This window comes from Populus nigra, chromosome 6 (assembly GCF_951802175.1).
Source record: "Populus nigra chromosome 6, ddPopNigr1.1, whole genome shotgun sequence".
In the NCBI taxonomy this organism is placed as follows: Eukaryota; Viridiplantae; Streptophyta; class Magnoliopsida; order Malpighiales; family Salicaceae; genus Populus; species Populus nigra.
The window spans coordinates 2,514,381-2,536,735 of NC_084857.1; the positions used below are offsets into that span (position 1 = coordinate 2,514,381).

General features: G+C 36.1%; 2 protein-coding genes and 1 long non-coding RNA gene across 6 annotated transcripts; all 3 read left to right on the plus strand.

The window, feature by feature from the left end:
- Nucleotides 1-64: 64 nt before the first annotated feature.
- On the plus strand, nucleotides 65-4,698 carry LOC133695715 (uncharacterized). Of its 2 annotated transcripts, none has more exons than XR_009842519.1 (2): nucleotides 65-303; nucleotides 3,541-4,698. It is a non-coding gene; the product is annotated as an uncharacterized LOC133695715 (long non-coding RNA). The 2 variants fall into 2 exon arrangements; XR_009842520.1 differs by having other exon boundaries at nucleotides 3,638-4,698.
- A 1,987-nt stretch (nucleotides 4,699-6,685) lies between these two features.
- Nucleotides 6,686-13,419, plus strand: LOC133696497 (uncharacterized). The gene is made up of 3 exons (XM_062118693.1): nucleotides 6,686-6,835; nucleotides 7,304-7,635; nucleotides 12,925-13,419. The coding sequence occupies exons 2-3, from the start codon at nucleotides 7,327-7,329 to the stop codon at nucleotides 13,240-13,242; spliced, it is 627 nt and encodes a 208-aa protein (XP_061974677.1). The 5' UTR covers nucleotides 6,686-6,835; nucleotides 7,304-7,326; the 3' UTR covers nucleotides 13,243-13,419.
- Nucleotides 13,420-14,727: 1,308 nt separating this feature from the next.
- Nucleotides 14,728-20,497, plus strand: LOC133697919 (uncharacterized). 3 transcript variants are annotated; one of them, XM_062120748.1, is made up of 5 exons: nucleotides 14,728-14,867; nucleotides 15,769-15,830; nucleotides 15,927-18,571; nucleotides 18,676-18,824; nucleotides 18,951-20,497. In XM_062120748.1, exons 2-5 carry the CDS (start codon nucleotides 15,807-15,809, stop codon nucleotides 20,012-20,014), a joined length of 3,882 nt encoding a protein of 1,293 aa, XP_061976732.1. In that variant the 5' UTR covers nucleotides 14,728-14,867; nucleotides 15,769-15,806; the 3' UTR covers nucleotides 20,015-20,497. The 3 variants fall into 3 exon arrangements, with proteins under 3 accessions (XP_061976732.1, XP_061976730.1, XP_061976731.1); XM_062120746.1 differs by having other exon boundaries at nucleotides 18,676-20,497; XM_062120747.1 differs by lacking the exon at nucleotides 14,728-14,867 and having other exon boundaries at nucleotides 14,886-15,830; nucleotides 18,676-20,497.
- Nucleotides 20,498-22,355: the final 1,858 nt, after the last annotated feature.

A 22,355-nucleotide genomic window follows, 5' to 3' on the forward strand; every position in this document is an offset into this window, starting at 1 on the left:
CTAGAATGGATTGATACACATAAGGCCTGATTTTAAGTTAGCGTAAAATCATTGCCAGCGTAAACATCACGTGAAAAAACACCAAATATGACCTGGCGTATCACGGAAACCTCCTCTCTCCTCTCTACTCTTCCTCCTCTTCTCCCTTTTCCTTCGGTTTCTTTTATGGCAGTTTCTAGGATCAGGGTTTCAGCTCCGTCATGGGAAATTCTGGTCCCAGAATACGAGCGGGCTCTAGTCGAATTAATTACGCCTGCGAAAAATCAAAGCCTTCCACCTCTCTCTCTTAACGCCTACCAAACGGTATTCATTCATCTCTTTGCTACCCTTTTTTTTATGTTTCTGTTGTAATTAAAGACCAGGGTTAGGGTTTTGAAATTTTGATTTCCTGGATTTGTTTTAATATTAGCAGCAATTCAATTTGTATGATTACGGGTCCTTCGCACCCAAACAGAAACCAGAGAGAAATGCCGAAAATTTCTCTCTTCTTGCAATACTTTCAACCCTAATCATACAGTTAGGGTTTATGTAATGTCATTGTTTTGTAATTGTCTTTTTCTTTATTTTCCTACAAAACAAAAGGCAATGCAACGAGGCTAGGATGATAATGTCGGATGGAAAATTTCATGTGTATTATTTTAAGGAACAAATTGATTGGTTATTTGGCAAGGCAATGAGGTATTCTATGCAAAAAGGGTTAATGGTGCATCTAGTGCCTCTGTTTTCTGATTTTTCTTGTTCTGGTCCCTTTAGATAATTGTTTTGCACAGAATGCCTTTTATTGCAGCCATGACTTCTCATGTTCTTTACTTATGATCGGACGGTAAAAAGGGAATCCTAGCCTCACCGTGTTCCTTTTATTGAAATGCGTTGGAAATTAAGAATATGGTCACGATTTCTTTATTGCTATTGTTTCGTCATGATCTTCATCCTTGTTTTCCTATAAAATGAAAGGTAATGCACTGAGGCTAAAATGATATTTTTTACTGAAAATTCCATACATATTGTTTTAAGGAACAAATTGACTGGTTATTTGGCAAGGCAGTGAGGTGTTCTGTGCAAAAAGAAGTAATGGCATAAACAATCCTTCTGTTTTCTGATTTTTCTTGTTCTGGTCCCCTTGGATAATTGTTTTGCACAGAATGCCTTTTATTGCAGCCATGACTTCTCATGTTCTTTACTTATGATCGGATGGTCAAAAGGGAATCCTAGCCTCACCGTGTTCCTTTTATTGAAATGCATTGGAAATTAAGGATATGGTCAAGGTTTCTTTACTGTTATTGTTTTGTCATGATCTTCCTCTCTTTTTTTCCTATAAAAGAAAGGGTAATGCACTAAGGCTAAGATGATATTTTTTATGGAAAATTTCATACATATTGTTTTAAGGAACTGATTGATTGGTTATTTGGCGAGGCAATGAGGTGTTCTGTGCAAAAAGAATTGATGGTGTATATAGTCCCTCTGTTTTCTGATTTTTCTTGTTTTGGTCCCTTTAGATAATTGTTTTGCACAGAATGCCTTTTATTGCAGCCATGACTTCTCATGTTCTTTACTTATGATCGTATGGTGAAAAGGGAATCCTAGCCTCACCGTGTTCCTTGTATTGAAATGTGTTGGAAATTAAGGATATGGTCAAGGTTTTTTTACTGTTATTGTTTTGTCATGATCTTCCTCTCTTTTTTTCTTATAAAACGAAAGGTAATGCACTGAGGCTAAGATGGTATTTTTTACGGAAAATTTGATACATATTGTTTTAAGGAACAGGTTGATTGGTTATTTGGCCAGGCAATGAGGTGTTCTGTGCAAAAAGAATTGATGGCGTATATAGTCCCTCTGTTTTCTGATTTTTCTTGTTCTGGTCCCTTTAGATAATTGTTTTGCACAAAATGCCTTTTATTGCAGCCATGACTTCTCATGTTCTTTACTTATGATCGTATGGTGAAAAGGGAATCCTAGCCTCACCGTGTTCCTTGTATTGAAATGCATTGGAAATTAAGGATATGGTCAAGGTTTCTTTACTGTTATTGTTTTGTCATGATCTTCCTCTCTTTTTTTCCTATAAAACGAAAGGTAATGCACTGAGGCTAAGATGATATTTTTTATGGAAAATTTCGTGCATATTGTTTTAAGGAACTGATTGATTGGTTATTTGGCGAGGCAATGAGGTGTTCTGTGCAAAAAGAATTGATGGTGTATATAGTCCCTCTGTTTTCTGATTTTTCTTGTTCTGGTCCCTTTAGATAATTGTTTTGCACAGAATGCCTTTTATTGCAGCCATGACTTTTCATGTTCTTTACTTATGATCGTACGGTAAAAAGGGAATCCTAGCCTCACCGTGTTCCTTGTATTGAAATGCATTGGAAATTAAGGATATGGTCAAGGTTTCTTTACTGTTATTGTTTTGTCATGATCTTCCTCTCTTTTTTTCCTATAAAAGAAAGGGTAATGCACTAAGGCTAAGATGATATTTTTTATGGAAAATTTCGTACATATTGTTTTAAGGAACTGATTGATTGGTTATTTGGCGAGGCAATGAGGTGTTCTGTGCAAAAAGAATTGATGGTGTATATAGTCCCTCTGTTTTCTGATTTTTCTTGTTCTGGTCCCTTTAGATAATTGTTTTGCACAGAATGCCTTTTATTGCAGCCATGACTTTTCATGTTCTTTACTTATGATCGTACGGTAAAAAGGGAATCCTAGCCTCACCGTGTTCCTTGTATTGAAATGTGTTGGAAATTAAGGATATGGTCAAGGTTTCTTTACTGTTATTGTTTTGTCATGATCTTCCTCTCTTTTTTTCTTATAAAACGAAAGGTAATGCACTGAGGCTAAGATGGTATTTTTTACGGAAAATTTGATACATATTGTTTTAAGGAACAGGTTGATTGGTTATTTGGCCAGGCAATGAGGTGTTCTGTGCAAAAAGAATTGATGGCGTATATAGTCCCTCTGTTTTCTGATTTTTCTTGTTCTGGTCCCTTTAGATAATTGTTTTGCACAGAATGCCTTTTATTGCAGCCATGACTTCTCATGTTCTTTACTTATGATCGTATGGTAAAAAGGGAATCCTAGCCTCACCGTGTTCCTTTTATTGAAATGCGTTGGAAATTAAGGATATGGTCAAGGTTTCTTTACTGTTATTGTTTTGTCATGATCTTCCTCTCTTTTTTTCCTATAAAACGAAAGGTAATGCAACGACGCTAAGATGATAATTTTTTACGGAAAATTTGATACATATTGTTTTAAGGAACAGATTGATTGGTTATTTGGCCAGGCAATGAGGTGTTCTGTGCAAAAAGAATTGATGACGTATATAGTTCCTCTGTTTTCTGATTTTTCTTGTTCTGGTCTCTGTAGATAATTGTTTTGCACAGAATGCCTTTTATTGCAGCCATAACTTCTCATGTTCTTTACCTATGATCGTACGGTAAAAAAGGAATCCTGGAAGATGATATTTTTTACGGAAAATTTCATACATATTGTCTTAAGGGACAAATTGATTGCTTTTATATTATGAATTGAATTTTGAATTCTTTTCAGTTATTATCCTCAAGGGAAGTTCTAGTTAATTGGGTGGTGTGAATTAACTAATAATTTGGAAGATTTGCCTGCATTTCTTGCTTCTTGTATCTGTCAGATGACCTTCTTGATTGGAGAATAAACTACAACAAATATACAAGTTTCAAGAGGAAAATAGATGATCATGTGCATGATCTCAAAGTATTTGCAATGGCCAATTACCTCTAGATAATTGAGTTTAAATTGTTTGTTTTTTTGATAGAAGAGATAATGCAGGATAACACTACCCAAGAAAGCATATCCAACACTGATACGCTCTGCGATTGGAAAATCAGGTTTGAAAATCTTCTCCTACCAGAACTTTTAAGCTAATCAATGAATTTGATCATAAATAAAATAATCCAGCACCAACAATAGAAATGACGTTGTCAGTACATTTTTTCAACACCAAGTGGCTTGTCTTTTTACCACTAGGACTCCACATTTTTGAGTTATTATGTAATTAGGAATAAGAAGTTTCTTCTCTGAGATGCTGGCACTTATCTTTCATTTTCTATCAAAACATTGTGGAATATTCTTTGGGGTGATAAAATGCCTGCTGTTTTCAAGCTAATGTAGAGTTCTATTAGATATACATCATATGATACCTGGGGATTTGACTAGGTTCTCATTGAGGTCTCTAACTTAACATGAGACAATTATTAAACACTAGCGTGAATACACTTTTCATGGAGTTGGGATATTTTGAGAGTATAATTGGTAGAACTCTGCTCTTGAAATTTACCATGGTATTCCACTGATCTTCTGGTATGATTATGGAGCTTGACGCCTCTTTATTTTTTGGATTAATCTTCATTCTTCCGTGTGTTATTATATCCTTTCTGGCATATCTAGATGCAGTAGTGATTTGTGGTTCAAAGCCAATGAAACTCCCTTAGCAGATGGCTTGATACATGCTTGTGTTATTTTTCTGATGGTTTTATAGACAATCAAATTCTCAGAGTAGTTTGTTTAGAGGCTTGGATCTATTCATGGAAAGGGGAACTACTGTTTGGAAAAAGTGTCTATGATCTTCCTATTTATGATCTCATCAATTTGATTTTTTGAGTTTTAAAAATGTATTTCTTAGTCATTTGGAATTGCCGCATGTTATTATAATAAAAGTTGATGATTCTAGTATATTGTCATGATGGAAGAATTTGGTTGTTTCCTTGATTATAGAATGGTCCAATCCGAGTGATGGTGCAGCTCATTAAAATCGATGCTTATTTATACATCGGTTTCTTTATGTTACATTCATTTCATTTGGCAATTCTTTCCCGACTGCTGGTACTTTATTTTGAGATGACCCCTGTCTATTTTGTTGATAGATTTCTTGATCCTGTATTCTATTCAATGCCCTGATCGGGTGCTGAAGTCCTCGATTAAATAGAGATTAAGAGCCTGTCATGGAGAAACGATGGGAAACTCAAGTTTATCGAACATGTATGGATTACACTTCGTGAATGCGACAAAGCAAAACTTTTACCTTCCTCTCTTATCTGCGATTTAAATTACCCAAGCTCAATTATTTTATCTCCCAACCACCACTCTCGTTTATAAAGCTTCTTGTTCGATGAGGATTGATGATTGAAAATACCGTATGTTTCATAACTTTTTAATGATTTATCAGAGGATTAAGGATAATTCAATCGCCCCGTTCTAATTTATTGGCCTAAAGTGAGGTGTTTTTTTGGGGTGTGAATATTGGGATGATCGGCTTAGCAGCTCTTTTGAAGCCTTTTCTGTGATATAATCTCTCCCTGCTTCTTTGGGGATTGATTAGTGAATGAGCAATGAACTATATTTCGTTAAGGTCTTTCAGTAAGATTCTCCTTTCTACTGCTCTTTATTTCGTTTTGTTATTGTCCTTTTGTCATAACACCGGTGGTTATTACATAGATCAAATTATTATATTATTTTTATTACTTTTCATGCTAATGTTTCTTGAAACTAAGTACAAATATGTTCGTCAAAATTAAAGTAAAAACAACAGTAGTACCGACTAATAGCAGATGCACTATTTAATTTTTTTGAGAGAAACCTCCTTTTTCCCTATTAAATTGGTTAAAATAGTCAGAATTTCTTACTTTCATGGATAATTATATCCAATTACAAGGGGAGATATTGCATATCATCATGTTTTTGTTTTATTATTTGTATTTTATGTTCTTATTTGTGTTATTTTATTATTTTTAACCTATTACGATAATAAAAAATAAAAAACTCTTCACGGTTTTATTGGATGAGGTTTTAAGAAAATAAAATGATGAAAAGTAAAAAAAATAAAAAAATGAAAATAATAATTTGGTCCCCGTACTCTTTGAATTGTTTTGATTGAAGTCTATACTCTTTGAAACCCATTCCACCAACATCCAGTCACTCATTGAAACGGACCCTCTGCAATAACTTCAATTTAAATTGTAAACGTTCAATAGTTCACTCAATCTCATGAACAAATATTCGAGCAGCAATTGTACCATTTGAATTTGAATTAAAACTATATTGACGTGATTCTACGTAATACATCGAACTATTTCGAAGAGAGATCTTGTTTCCGAGTCCTGGACACTGAGAAAAAACCTCCGCACATGAAAACAATCTTATTGTTTTATTATTATTGGAAAATACCAATAACTACAATGCCACGGTGAATTACAGCATACAATATTAAGTTTACTTGGAAACAACAAAGAACTTGTCCAGAAAAAAAACTATATATTTTTTAATTATTGAAAACAATATATAATTAATACATGATAAGAGAAAATACCAACTAGTAATATCTATTCTGACTTGTTTGTTTAACCTCTAATTTCCGAATACATGACATTCAAACCTCGAAATTGATTTTCAATCCACATATATCACCTTCATCACGGACAAAATCAATTGAAATTCAAACAAAATCTCAAAAAGCTTACTTGGATTCGGATCCAAACCAAGCGCGAGAAAACACAAACCATCTTTCTCCCCTAGTAATTCAAGACCCAGCACCATTTCAAGCGAGCAAGTATTTTTTCTAAGAAAAAAAAACGCATGCCATGTCATCGATCCGCTTCATTACAAACATCGTAATCTTGACCAACCATTCAAAAACAAATGGCCCAAAGTTCTCTTCAAAACACTGGTCTCGGATCGACCACGACGGACAATCCCTTGCGTGTCCCTATAAATATAACCTGTACCGTCTTTTACCGTCACACAAAACCCCACACATCTTTCTTTCCCGATCTCGATTCCCACCTGGACATTCAATTCCAAGTCTGCACTTTCGGTATGTCTCTCTCTCATTATTGTTCACCTCTGTTTTTTGTACTCGTTTTTGGGTGTAATTTGATTTTCACTGTGTTATTTGGCTTACAAAATTCTTTCTAGTTGATCTCTGCTTAAAACGAAAGCTAGGGTTTCATTTGATTTTGGACATCTAAAATCAAGATTCGAATCAGCACCTGACTATATTAATTATGCTGAAGTGTTTTTGTTTATTTTTCATTAAAGCTGCTTGTCTGGTCACTAATAAAACGCGAGAAAATATTAATGTTCGAGAAATGTGTTTTGATTTTCTTTTCCTTTTGTTAATCGTGAAAATTTTAGTTTTCCCAATTTGATACGTGTTTGTTTGCTGAGAAAATGCGGGACTTTATTGAAGTTTTTCGTGCTTGGTCTCAATTTCTTGGGTTTTGTTTTTTTATATGAATCGCTATCATGTGGTAACGATTCTCACATCGAATCTTTTCCACAGATCTTCTCATCAGCTAGATAAACATGTCTGGACGTGGAAAGGGAGGCAAGGGCCTGGGAAAGGGAGGAGCCAAGCGTCATCGCAAGGTCCTCCGTGATAACATTCAAGGTATCACAAAGCCTGCAATCCGCCGTCTTGCTCGGAGGGGTGGGGTCAAGCGTATCAGTGGCTTGATCTATGAAGAGACTCGTGGCGTGCTCAAGATCTTCCTGGAGAACGTTATCAGAGATGCCGTGACCTACACTGAGCATGCTCGCCGCAAGACCGTTACTGCCATGGATGTGGTGTATGCCCTCAAGAGGCAGGGAAGGACACTGTATGGGTTCGGTGGTTAGGGCTTTTAATTTTAAAATAAAAGTCTTGCTGTCAAGAAAAGGGCTTCTGAGGGATCGGGTTTAGATTTGCTAATCAGGTTTTTTTAGGTACTGTTTTGTAAGTATAAGTGCGTGGTGGGTTAATGTTGAATATTTTTTTTTGGAATGAAAATGGAGGTGTTTTGATTCAACTTGTGATGGGCTTGTGTTTTTTATTTTTCGGGCTCGAATTTCTTTGCTTGATTTGACTGAAATCAAAATTAAAGATACGTGGTTAATATAAAATCTTAGATGTGTCGATTTAAGTTTCTGTGGACAATGCTTCCCTCGATGCTCGGTGTGTTTGGTTTGTGGTTGCAGGCGGGTTATTGATGTTGCTCGGCGGGAATAGGCAGATACAGCAACATAATACGAAATGGAAAACGTTCTGAAAGGAAAGTCCATTAACATGTGCTTCGTCTACTTGTTTTCCTGCCTTGGGCCCCATTTATTAAGGCATTGCTTTGTTGATATTATTTTTAAAAAGTGGCTTTTAAAATTTTTTATTTTAAATTAATATGTTTTTATATTATTTTGATCTTGATATTAGAAATAAATTTTTAAAAATAAAAAAATATTATTTTAAAAATATATTTGTTTTTAAGGTAGTTTTTATGGTTGTAAAAAAAAAGTAAGTTTTAAAAAAAATATGATTAGTTGGATTTAGATATATGTTTGGTAAAAATTATTATAAGGTTTATGTGTAGTAAAAAAAATATGTATAAAATATTTGATAATTATATTTGAAATTGTAATTATAGTTATTTTTTAAAATTAATATAAGCAATCTCGGTGAGGCTGGAGCTGGCGGCATTCTCAGAGATTGGCGTGGTAGATGTCTTGTGTAATTGGTATTTGTATGTCCATGAAGGTAGTGCTCTGGAAATGAGTAAAATACCCTTGGATATGAAGAAGGATATGATATTTCTCCAAATCGATGGATCTCCTTATCCAAATTTATATATCTAAAATAATTTACTATGTCTATAATTTTTTTCAATATATGACAAATAATTTGTTTAGTTTTTTTCAATAAAAAAACTAACTTTTGTTTGGTAAATGTTAAATATAAACTAGATAAAAATTGATCATGAAAGAAACCATATCGATCTCCATTTAAATGGAGGACTGAAACTTACCTCCGAATTGAGATGAAATTGAAATCGAGGCATCTATTAAGGTTAGAAGGCTCCCGTGAAGATGGAGATGAAAATAGAGAGTATATCCTCTGTCTTTATAAACCTCCAATGCCATTTCTACTTGAGCTAACTAGGGAAAAAGATTATTTTGGAAGACTGAAGATTCCAACCCACCCCTTTTTTGCAAAATACAGCAGCTGGGTGAAAGATCATGGGAGGTTATCTACAAGCGTACAGAAAGGTTAATACCACCTTATTTCCAGCCCACCTAGATATAAAGCAAAGGAGGGCATGTTATGACATGTGCTCACTATTGAGAGGAGTGTGTTTAGTATTGTGGTAATTGTTCTGATTGTGATTTAAAAAAAATTGTTTTATAAAAAGTATTTTTGGTTGAGGTTGGTTTGGTATTTATATATGTTTGGTTAAAACTGTGGTTGAAATTAAAATTGAATAAAAAGTAGTTTTATTTGTTTGGTTAAAAAAATATTTTTCAAATTAAGATTATAAAATATATATATATTGATGATTTTTAATTTAAATATTATAGATTTAACTGCTACTATTATATCATTAAATAAATAATACTTATTGGGATTGCGATCAAATTCTGCAAATGTTATGTCATTAAACGATCTCCTTCTAATTTTTTGAATAAAACACAATTAAAAATAAAAATAAAAATTTAATTTTTTTAACTGGATCAAACCATTTCAATGCATTTAGTTACCTTTAGAATTCAATTATAGTGTTTGATTTAAATTCAATTCATAAATAAGGTGAATTAAGATGTTTAAAAAATATAAAATTCAATTCATTTTATTTTTTATATTACCTTTATTATTTTTATTTTATTTTTTCAAAGGTATTGAAAAAAAAGGCTAGATAGATTTTTTTTTAATTTTTATGATATTTCTAGAGATTAAATTTATTTTTTATAAAAATCTTCAAATTAAACTTTATTTCAAAGGGTAGAAAACATTTTGGGTAACCTTTTCTTTTGTCAGTTTGTGCCAAAGGGTAAAAAACACTTCCTTCTTTAGTTAAAGGGTAGAAAACAGTCACGTGTTTTGACGTCCGAGCTTCACCATAAAATAATAAATAGTAGGTTTTATTCTAAATTTTATGTGGGTCTCATGTCAACAATACCAACAGTGAAGTGCATTTTATCTTAACCAAACATTCAGTTCGCATGGTTTGCTGTAAACGCAAAAACTACTGTTTGTTTTTAGCGCCCCATGCTCTCTCTCATTGCCAGACTATAATTGTCAGACCCGACCGGGGGTTGACCTGGTTAAGAAATCAGATTTCAGGGTATATGGATTGACTCGAGTCAACCTGAAAAATTAAAAAATTAAAATTTTAATATTTTATATAAAAAAATTAAGAAACAATTAATGTGAATATAAATTATACATGTTATAAATAATGAAATTTCAAAAATTATTTCAAAATGTTTTTTATTTCACTTTGAAAATATACTATGTTAGTATGTTATCATTTTAAGTTGAAATATTTAAATCAAAAAGGTTTTTTATTCCACATTAAAAATATATAATTTTTTTTTTATGAACATAAAGTATATATGCTAAAAAACTTCAAATTTCTATTTGAAAAAATAAAGCATTCTTCTGGTATTTTTATAGTGAACTTTGAAAGGAATTAATAATCAAATAAAAAAAATAAAAAAAATAGGTCTTTGACTAGGAAAAAAAATATTAAAAAAAAAGGGTCTCAATAGGGTTTTGCCGGGTTGCTCAGGTCACGGGTTAACCCAACAGGACAGTCAGATTTTCACTCATTTTAGTCTTTTGATTTATCTGGACCGGTCCAGCTAACAGATAGACTAAATTCCCGAGTCAACCTGCTAAACCTGTAGAAATTAAATAGCTAGGTGCCAAACATGCATGGGGGCATCTAACCTCCCACGAACATTCTGCTCTTATTTTACATTTTCATTCCTGAGCACTTCCAAAGGCACTGGCATCATCGTTGATGGTGGAATGCTGTAACAAGGCAGCACGGTAATCATAATAACGAAAATGTAGAAAGTGATAGTGCAAATTACCGTGCTATGCACTTCTCCGAGCTGAGGTAGGCAGCTGATGCAAGGGTCCCTCTCAGATTCCGGCGGGAAATACAGATATAGGCCATCATCAATTTTGTTATATTTCCTCGAATTTAAGCACAGAAGTCGGAAATAGCAATGCCAGTAAAAGCAAATCTACGCAGCTTCACAAAATTGTTCCTTGCAGCCTGCTTTCTACCAGAAGAATAAAGTAACATAATTGGGTTTACCTGCCCTCTTTTCTGCTCAATCAAAATGACAATAACAAGCTTTGCAGCATTCCCGACTTCGAAATAACAAACAAACAATCAGCACCACCGCTTTTTAGAAACATCTCTTGTCAGGTAAGGGATCGGTGTCAAGAGGATTTGAACAGAAAAAATTATAATAATACACTAAAAAAAAGAAAGTCATTAAGGTGTTTTACTATTCATGTCATCAACTTCCTGCCATGATGAGTTGGCTAGCGTGCGGATAAACATTGGGGTCGTGTGTCTGAGAGCTAATAGGCGCACCAACTTTTTCAATTCTGATAGGCGACTCGAGTTCTTTTTTTTATATATAAAACAAGGGACAAATTGACATGTTGTTTGTCTCTCCAGTATAAAAAAATAAATCACAGGCGCACGGAGATGACCCTTTGCTCTTTTTTTCTCTTTTTTTTTTGTTTTTTTTTTTTATACTAAGAGAATTTACAAGATACACTTGTTTTTTATTCAATACATGTTTCTCAGATACCATTATAATTTTTTATTATAGTTTTAATATTTTTTTTTCAATTATTATGTTTATGATTTGAAAATAATAATAATAATAATAATAAATTTTTTGGATTCCTGGTTGACTTGATTTAACAATTATAAAAAGTTTTTTTGTAAGCAAAAATAATGATTTTAATTAAAAGTATTATGCTAATTAAGATAAATAATAAAAATATCAATATATTTTTAAATTTAATGGCAATAAGTCAATAACAACATATTTTTCAAGGCCTCTGTATTTTCTTTAACTTTAAAAAAATTTAGATCTCTCTGCATAGTAAAGTGAACATACAAACCAGTAACATCTAGATTGACTTGTTCATTTAACCTCTAATTTCCGAATACATGATGTTCAAACCTCGAAATTGATTTTCAATCCAGATTTATCACCTTCTTCACGGACAAAATCAATTGAAACTCAACAAAAATCTCAAAAAGCTTACTTGGATTCGGATCCAAACCAAGCACGAGAAAACACAAATCATCTTTCTCCCTGGTAATTCAAGACCCAGCACCATTTCAAGCGAGCAAGTATTTTTTCAAAAAAAATAATGCATGCCATGTCATCGATCCGCTCCATTACAAACATCATAATCTTGACCGTCCATTCAAAGCCAAATGGCCCCAAGTTTCTTCAGAACACTTGTCTCGGATCGACCGCGATGGACAATCCCTTGCGTGTCCCTTATAAATATAACCTGAACCGTCTTTTACCGTCACACAAAACCCCACATATCTTTCTTTCTCCATCTCGATTCCAACCTGGAGATTCAATTCCAAGTCTGCTCTATCGGTATTTCTCTCTCTCATTATTTTTCACCTCTGTTTTTTGAACTCGTTTTTGGGAGTAATTTTATTTTCACTGCGTGATTTGGCTTACAAAATTCGTTCTAGTTGATCTCTGCTTAAAACGAAGGCTAGGGTTTCATTTGATTTTGGACATCTAAAATCAAGATTCGACCTGAATATATTAATTATGCTGAAGTGTGTTTCGATTCCTCCGTTCTCAGCTGGTGTTTTTGTTTTTTTTTCATTAAAGCTGCTTGTCTGGTCACTAATAAAACGCGAGAAAATATTAATGTTCGAGAAATGTGTTTTGATTTTCTTTTCCTTCTGTTAATCGTGAAAATTTTAGTTTTCCCAATTTGATACGTGTTTGTTTGCTGAGAAAATGCGGGAGTTTATTGAATTTTTTCGTGCTTGGTCTCAATTTCTTGGGTTTTGTTTTTTTATTTAAATCGCTATCATGTGGTAACGATTCTCATGTCGAATATTTTCCACAGATCTTCTCATTTGCTAGATAAACATGTCTGGACGTGGAAAGGGAGGCAAGGGCCTGGGAAAGGGAGGAGCCAAGCGTCATCGCAAGGTCCTTCGTGATAACATTCAAGGTATCACAAAGCCTGCGATCCGCCGTCTTGCTCGGAGGGGTGGGGTCAAGCGTATCAGTGGCTTGATCTATGAAGAGACTCGTGGCGTGCTCAAGATCTTTCTGGAGAATGTTATCAGAGATGCCGTGACCTACACTGAGCATGCTCGCCGCAAGACCGTTACTGCCATGGATGTGGTGTATGCCCTCAAGAGGCAGGGAAGGACTCTGTATGGGTTCGGTGGTTAGGGCTTTTAGTTTTAAAATAAAAGTCTTGCTGTCAAGAAAAGGGCTAATCAGGTTATTTTAGGTACTATTTTGTAAGTATAAGTGCGTGATGGGTTAATTTTGATTTTTTTTTTTTTAAATTTTGGAATGGAAATGGTTCTGTTTCGAGTTCAACTTTTGATGGGCTCGTGTTTTTTATTTTTCGGGCTCGAATTTCTTTGCTTGATTTGACCGAAACCTAAATTAAAGATGCCTGATTAATATAAAATCTGAGATGTGGCAAAAACGTAAGTTTTTGTGGACCATGCTTCCCTCGATAGCCGGTGTGTGGTTGGAGGCGGGTTTTATCGATGTTGCTTGGCGGGAATAGACAGTGACCGCAACATCAAACGTTCTTCATGGAAAATCCATTAACATATGCTGCGCCGCCTACTTCTCCTCCTGCCCCGGGCTCCATTCTTTAGGGGAATCACTATTATTCAAACTGCTGTAACAGAATAATCAATGGCATCTTTACTTTTCCTTTTTTTGTTCTTTCATATTATAGAATCCATTGAAAGAGCCAAGTGAAAATCTAAAACAATTTTTTTTTTTTGCCAAAGAAAAATCATTCTTATTTATCTATTAAAAGATCCAAAACAATAAAATAAATTATTTTAAAAAATCTTTCTTTCATCAATTCAAGTTTTTTCTGTGGTGTTTTTTCAAAAATATTGATATAAAATATATTAAAGTACAAATGAGGTGTCAGAATGAGTTTTTTATTGAAGTTCACATGATAAAAAAACCTTATTTATATTATTAACTTGGCTTTTTTAAATGATCTCTTGCCAAGAATTATATTAATAAAAAAACCTTATTTAATATTAATACATAAAAAAGCATTATTTTTTATAATTGTATGGCTGTGAAAGCGAATGGTATCTATCAATAATTAAAAAGGCAGTGTAATGCGGTCCTCCCTAATACTATCACTTGAGGTATCGTCTTTTAGGAGGTAGATTGAAATTGATAGAACTGCCAAAGGAATGATGAGAGCTAAAAGGGTGCAAAATGTATATATAATTAAAAGCTTCTTTAATCGTTTCTTGCAAAGGGGTATTGGCATCTTTATTCACTCCTAGTTCTGCCCACCAACCAATGCCAAACAGCATCCAGAAAAACACTACAAAATAATTGAGGCTTGAAAGTCAGCAGTAACAATCATAAAAATGTCCGGAAAAAAACATTGTTAGTGGGAAGTCAATAATGGCCGGCAAAGGTGTGGTTGTAGGATCCACTCACATTGAAGATTTCCAAAATTTGCAACACGTGTCAATAATCCGTTTAGGTGTGGTTGTAGGATCCAACTCACATTGAAGATTTCCAAGATTGGCAACACGTGTCAATAATCGGTTTAGTCTCGGGTCCCCTTAGCGTGTTCAATACACTAACAGCCACAGCAAAAACAAAAAAGTCAAATGACAAGAAAGACCGCGGTTACTTTATTAGCCCTAACCCTGAGCAACAACTTATCAAAGCAATCTTTGATTCCTCTGCTCTCTCTCTCTCTCTCTCTCTCTCTCTGTTTTTTCCAAGAAGTTGCATAGAAACATCTTGAACTCTCTCTCTCTCTCTAAAATCACTCACACTCGTTCTCAAATCAGGTAATAATCTGTTTGTGTTTTTATTTTGATTAATCAAAACCCTCGTATTCTCCGATTCCTATTTGGAGGGTTGATTTTTCTCCTTTTCTGTTATCTTCCCCGAAACGTCTTCACTCTTTTTTGTTTTTTTCAATCCTGGTTTCAAGTACTTCTGTCCATTGAGTATAGATTATCTAATCAAATGTTCAAAAGGACGTTTTAAGGAGACCGCTGTCCTTTTGTTTGAATAATGATTAATTTTTTTGTGGATTTGAAAAGTGAAATGTTTGCATCTGTGCTAATCTCTGATTTTAATATGTAATTAATTCATTTTTTTTTCTTTCGGCTTATAATCTGACGTGGCTGTTTCAATAGTAGTAGTTAGTCATCGATGATTGTAATTTTAGGTCAACTTGTTATTGTGTAACTCACAGTCTAATTGATGGATTTGGGCTTCAGTTACTTTTATTGATTGCTGCGTTAGCTATCGTTTATATAGTTTTTTTTTTTTAGATTTCGATATTAATGACAGTATTAAGATGAGAGTGTTGAGGCTTAGCTTTCTAGATTATTTTGATTATGAAATTCTTACTGGGTTTTATGATAACCCACCCATGATATGGATCTAGTTTGATATTTTCATGATCAATTAGTGCACTTCCTTTTGTTTTTTTCTGCTTTTCTTGAATTTATTGAGGACTAATTAAGGAGATGGGTAGTTTTGTCGTGTTGTGCTGTCTGCAGGTGCTAACTACCCGTAGCAATAACTTTTCTTGGTGCTAAAAGACTATGAGAAACTGACTGATTTTAGTCATTGAAAATAATAAATTTGCTAACTTGGTTTCAGTAATTATTGGGGTTGGATTTGAAGGCAACTCAGGATATTTTGTTGGGAATTAATCCATGAATTATTTTTGTTAAGGTATTGAAAAGGGTTGTGAACGTGCAAACTTTGAAGTGATGCCGGTGTCAGGAAATGAAGAGGTGTTTATTTTCTTTCTGAGTTGCTGTTAAGTAACATTAGAGAACATTTAAAATGTTTTCCCCCTTGATATTGATTCATTAATCTCTTGTTGGCAGGCTGGGGTTAAACCCCTTGCATGGCAGTCCAGTCTTAACATTGCAGGTGTTCCTATCAAGAAAAGGAGGTTCATTCGGCCTCCTTCGCCTCCACAAGAAGAACAATCTGTGCCACTGGTGGAAAAAGATTCTGTGCAGAAAGAACCTGGCAGAACATTTGTGGAGTCAACTCTGTCCAATGCTAGTGTTACAGCAAGTTCTGATTTATGCAATCCATGTGAGGATTCTGTACCTGAAGAAAATAAGAACAGGTTGGACGGCATTGTGCTGATGAACATTGCTAACTGCTCGGTAGTTAAAGTTCAAGAACTGAACCAAACAGTCCAGTCTGATTCTTTGGCTGAATTTGGAAAAGAAGAGAAGCGTCTGGTGGCAGAAAAGTCTGGCAAAGCGCAGCTGATTTCAGCAAAAAATGAGTTGAATATAGAAGACAGTAAAGGTAAAGAGATACACAGCCAACAAATATCAGAAGGAAAGTGTAAATCAGAGACACCTATAGTTTCAGAAACTTCTCAGTTTTCTTTAGGTTTAAAGGAACATGATGTTTTGTCATTCGAATGTTATAGCAATGTTGGTAGTCAAAATCATGAAAATGTAGGAGCTGTTTCATCGAATTTGTCTTTAAGCAAGGGTGAGACCGGTATTCAGCACAAAATGTACAATATTCTGGCTACTGGCAGCACTGATCTACGGACTAACAGATCAAACTGGGACTTGAATACTACTGCGGATACATGGGATGGTTCTACCAATGATGAACATGCAGCTCAAGTAACTGCTGATGCGTGGAACAGAGTTGGTGTTATACATGATATTACTACAGGAGTAATTGGAACTGGTATTGCTAAAGAAAGGCAACTCCTTGATGGGAGTGAGTGCAGATCTAGTTTTCCCCAAACATTCTCAGAGTGTGCCAAGGAGTGTACTTCTGAGGATTCTCTTCATCTACGTCTCAGTGCATCATTTCCTTCAATTAACTTAAGCAAGGAATCTTCCAGCTCTTCTGCTAACAAAGAAAGCCGGGTTATTCCTAATACTAGCTTGCCTGGTGTCTTGTTGTCAGCAGGCAATGCAACCATGGATAGCTCTAGGACCATAAAATCAGAACCTTTTGATGGGAGCCTCAAACATGATCTTAGAGGAGCTAAAGTCAATCAATGTGATTTTTTTGTGAAGCGTGAGTTGGTTGAGAAGGGTAGTCCAGAAACCTCAAAGTCCTCAGCTTTTGTCTCTCTGAAATTAGCTGGTCAGGGTTTCATAAAACCCGAACCATTTCCTGATGGTAAACCAGAAATTCCCAGGATGATAGAGGGGGTGTCAATCCAACCTGATAAACAAGTGCTACAAGGCCAGGATACTGGAGGGCAAGCTCCTTGCTCGACTAGTAAACAAGTGCTGCAAGGCCAGGATACTGGAGGGCAAGCTCCTTGCTCGACTAGTAAACAAGTGCTGCAAGGTCAGGATACTGGAGAAGCTTCCTGTTCAACAAATGACTGGGCGAGGGAAGGTCAAGATATCTTAGCAAAACCTACTTGTTCAACAGGTTTGTCTATAAGTGGCAATGCGTCAGAATGTTTAGAGCATACCACATGTGCTGAAGGTGTGCTTCTTAGGAAGGAGATTGTAAAGGAAGCATGTGAAAGTGCTGGGCAGGTTTCTTCAGCAATGGTTTGTATACCTGTGGGTCACAGTGGCAATGAATTAAATGCTTCTGTTATGATAGATACTGCAATTACCGAGGGCAGAAATGTGGATATTCCTGAGCAGTGCGAACTGAATTTTACAGAGGAAGTCCCTGCACGTTCACATGGAAATGGTGAGGGTTCAGTAACTGATGAGGAAAAGATCAACTTGTCTGGTGATATGCTAGAAGAAGATACGTATGGCTCTGGCTATGAGTCTGACGGTCATTCTATGGCTATGGATATTGAAGAAGAGCATCGAGAACATGAGTATGAAGATGGTGAGGTTCGAGATCTGCACCTGCAGGCTGTGACAGGGTGTCAGAAATTTCAGGGAAAAGATGTTGGTCATGGTAATTGTGGTAATTCTGAGCATGAAAAGGTAAACTCTGAACTTGCTGGTGATGATCATCATATTTCATCCCATGTTGAGGAAAATGACTGTAAAATAAAAGTTTCTGAAAACAATGAAGATACTGTGAAAGAATGTATCACTACAACCACTGAAGATGCTGGTAATGCTATTATGAAAAAATCATCAACAGTTGAGATTCCATCTTGTGGGGAAGATCAAGAGAGGGCCACCACAATCATTCAAAGAAAATCACCCGACACATCTGGACAGAAAGATGATCTGATGGGCCAGGGGGCAGATTTGTCACCTGGACAAGACATTACTGGAGGTCAAGAAACTTTAGTTTCTATTGAGCAAGGTTCAGACAAGAACATTAAAATAATTGATGTGGAAAAGAATGAGTTGCCTGAGGTAGAAGCATCTTTAAATGGTCGTGATATGGCTAAGGACGTCAGCAGTGGCCGGAGTAGGATTATTAACTTGTCTCGAGCTTCTAATTCATCATCTCCTGGCAAGACAAGATCTATATCAGGCAGGACTTTGCCATTACATCGAGAAAGATTACCTGATGTGCTGCTTGAGGGTGGTAAATTGCATCCCCGAGGGAGGTGATTATTTGTTATTTTATTTGTCTCCCTTATGTTCCATATTTTCTTTGACAGTCTAGTATATGTATTATTGTCTGATTTTCTTCCATGGCGATTTATCTCAGGGATGAAAATTATATTGATGGCCCTCGCAGATTCTCAAGAGAGAGGCATCAAGAGCATTTTCCCAGAAACTCTAGAATGAATTTTGTCCGTGGTAGAGGGAGGATGTCCAGTCGGATTGACACTCTACGTGGTGACAGGGATTCTGAACGTAACTATGCTTCAGAATTTTATGGTTCATCAGATTTTGCTGTTCGCAGACATAAATATGCTTCTGCTGTTGGCGAGGCAGATTCTTCTGTTAATTATAATATTGGACCGGATGGTGCATTTGTAGGTACTGCTCGGGGAGGGAGAAAATTATTGGATGATGAGACACCAGTTTTCCGCCATGTACCCTCAAGGAGGCGGTCTCCTAGAGGGAGATATGGACCCGCTGCTCGGGGCACTCAAATGCTGCATAGAGTTCCTCGAAATGTTGGGGAAGATGGTTCTGAAGTTACTGGAGTAAGGCATGCTGAGAACATGAGGGGATTCCCTGATGATGGTACAGATCAGGCATTTACACGTCCCCGACCTTCATATGAAGGGTTAGATGGTCATTTTGTCCAAGGGACTAGGAACTATTCATCTGTTCAGAGAAGGACTCCTCCCCAAATCCGTTCAAAATCTCCAATTAGATCTCGTTCTCCTTGTCCATGGTCATCTGCCAGAAGAAGATCTCCAGATGGGTTTGGTGCAACCTCAGAATTTTCTAGTCGGAGATCACCAATTTACAGGATAGGGAGGGTCAGATCACCTGACCATCCTGGTTTTCCCAGGGAAATGGTTGTCAGGAGGAATGGTTCCCCACCATTCTTATCTCGACCTAATGATACAAGGGAAATGGATCTTGGTCGTGATCACGGCCATCCAAGGTCTATCATCTCTAATAGGGACCAAACAGGAAGGGTTTTGCTCAGAAACGGTAGGAGATTTGGTATTACAGATCTTCGAGAAAGGAGGGATGGAGATGAGTTCTTTGGAGGCCCCATGCACTCTGGCCGATTTCAAGAGCTTGGTGGTGATGGAAATGTCGAAGATAGAAGAAGGTTTAGTGAGAGGCGGGGACCTGTCAGGACATTTAAGCCTTTTAACGGTGCTGACGGTGAAAATTTTCGTCTTAATCCAGTGGATGGCCCTAGACCTCTTAGGTTCTTTCCAGAAGATGATCCAGAGTTCCATGAGAGAGCTAATTTGAGGGAAAGAGAGTTTGATGGACGGATTAAGAACTGTCCTGGAAATGCACCCAGAAGACCCAGAAGCATTGAAGAGCGGGCAGGAAATTACAGGCATGGTGGTCATGTGTTGTGTGATGATGGGTTTGATGATATTTCACGAATGAAGAGGAAAAGGTTTTAATGGTCAATAGACCAGGGCCCAGGGCTTGTTATTTTAGATTATATAGGAGACTAGAGGCAGAATTGCTTGTGGTTACTTACACAGCTGGATTGATAAATGTCAGATGCCACCTTCATTTAACACTGATACTATTAGCCATCAGATGACTGTTCTGTCATGTACATAGCTTGTCTCTTTCAGAACTCTATCCACTGGTTTCTTGTTCTCAAATTCTGGATGTTAGGCCACTTTTCGTTTTTCACCTTAGCAAGTTTTATAGTGTCATAATTTTGGCTGCACTTTATGTTTGGGCGGGATCATTGCAGTTAAAATCAGTGTTCGCATATTCTCCAGTGGATGCCCAAGTTTCTCAAAAGTATTTTCAGCTTGGCATGCTGATTATGCTTGGTGGGTTGGAGTAGGTATGCAGCAAGGCGTTGTTGGAACTTGGTCTGATTCTGAAGCCATCAAAGAAGCTTTAATAAAATCAGTAACTTTCTGTTCTTTGCTTTGCTTCACATTCCCTTTGTTATGTTGCCCAAATACGAATATTCCAATCATGTTACCAAATTTGTGCAGCCATCTGGTACAGTTACTGCACAGTGCTCAAGTTTTTAGAAAGTACTATTTGTTGCGATCTACTTTAATGAATAGAGAAATTTTCAGGCGTGCAATTGCTTTTAACTCAACAGTATCAACTGTTGGAAGCTGAAATGTCTGGTGGACTGAGGTAATTCAACTGTTGGAATCTTAGACTTTGCAGAGTTCATGGTTTATTGTGCTGCAAGTAATCTTACGGGCTCAAGTTTGACTGAACTTTGGTTAAGCTTTGTCATTTTTCTCATAGGAAGTCTTGAATGCTTTCAAGAGACAGCGGGTGAATACTAGCTAGCTACTTGGAGTAGGCTTTCATAGCTGTGCTTTTATTTGTTACTTGAGTAGGCCATGTTGGTGGCCTGTCTAATCTCTCATGCATTTGCCAACCATTGAGTTCTGCCCTGATGTCTTGTCTTCAGTGGATTAGATTAAACTACCACCTCCTATTAGGCCTTTGCTTGAAAGGGAGCGTATCTGGGAATCTTAGCTTTCGGGGTTGTGATTTCGTGGTTCTCTTTGGAAGGCAGCAAATGACTGCTATGTTGGATGTTGGCTTACTGTGTTACTGGTAGCTTTATCTGTTCTTTTCGAGAAAACAGCTACCTAGGAATGCTGGGGATAATCTATTTCATTGTTTACACTGAATAGGGTGATTCAGCCACTGCACTCCTGCGATACACTGCTTGTGGTGTGGTATCTACTACTGCATGATTACTGAAACAAAGTACGGTGAGTTTTTTAGAACATATGTTGAATGTGGGTACAGGACACGGGGGTTTGTGGTTCTGAAGGTGGTGGTGCAAAACCTCAGGTAAGGCTGTTCCCTTGATTGAACACACACCTTTACCCGATGTAGATTAATTGGTCCTTGAGGATCGGCAACCAGGTAGAATCAGGTCTCGTGATCGCACTGACATCACCTTTGTCATCTTTTCTGTTCTTTTTTAACAATGATAAAATAATATATTAATATTAAGCAGAATAAGAATGTTGAGTTTTAGCACCAGGAAGCTCTTATTAAACAGTATAATGAAGAGTCAAGACGAGTATGGATCATGGATGTTGGGGGACCATGATTTGGTATTTGTTAACCATCACTTTTGGGCAATATGATGTGGATTGAAAGCTGGACTTTTCGAAATTTGACCATCTCTATTTCCAATAGATGATTTTTTTTTTTAAAGGGCAGGAAATATTTGTGGAGAATCTGTGTCAGCTACCAAAAGAGGAATGCTTTTTGCTAGCAGCCTTGGTGATTTCTTCAATTCTTTTTCCCGTGACTTTTTATTTGGATTGTCACTGTGCAAACAGAATCACTGTCAGGAAACCATGACTTAGTGTAGGGGGCAATGATGTTGGCAAGAGCCATGAAGATGAGAATAGAGATTGACTCTGAATCTCAGAATTGCACAGTTGCAACCTTGACATCTGCTGGCAAAACAAAAGTTTGTTGCCTGCTCGATAGAAGTTGAATCTTCTGCACGTCAACAACTTGTATGACAAATATTAGAATTTGTGCCCGTTCTTAATGGTTGGACCAAGCATTTTCCGCCCATTTATCCTGAATGTTTAAGTCCTGTCTGGCGATTTCTTAAAAGAATGCCAGTGATGGACTCTACCAGGGAAAGCTGCTGTCACGAAACACAGCATTGGTTATATTTCCCTGAGGATAATTTCACCAATTTTTAATGTTTTCTCAATCAAGTATACATACCTTTACAAAACAGCTAATCAATTATTTTCTATTTAATTTTTGTAAATTGCT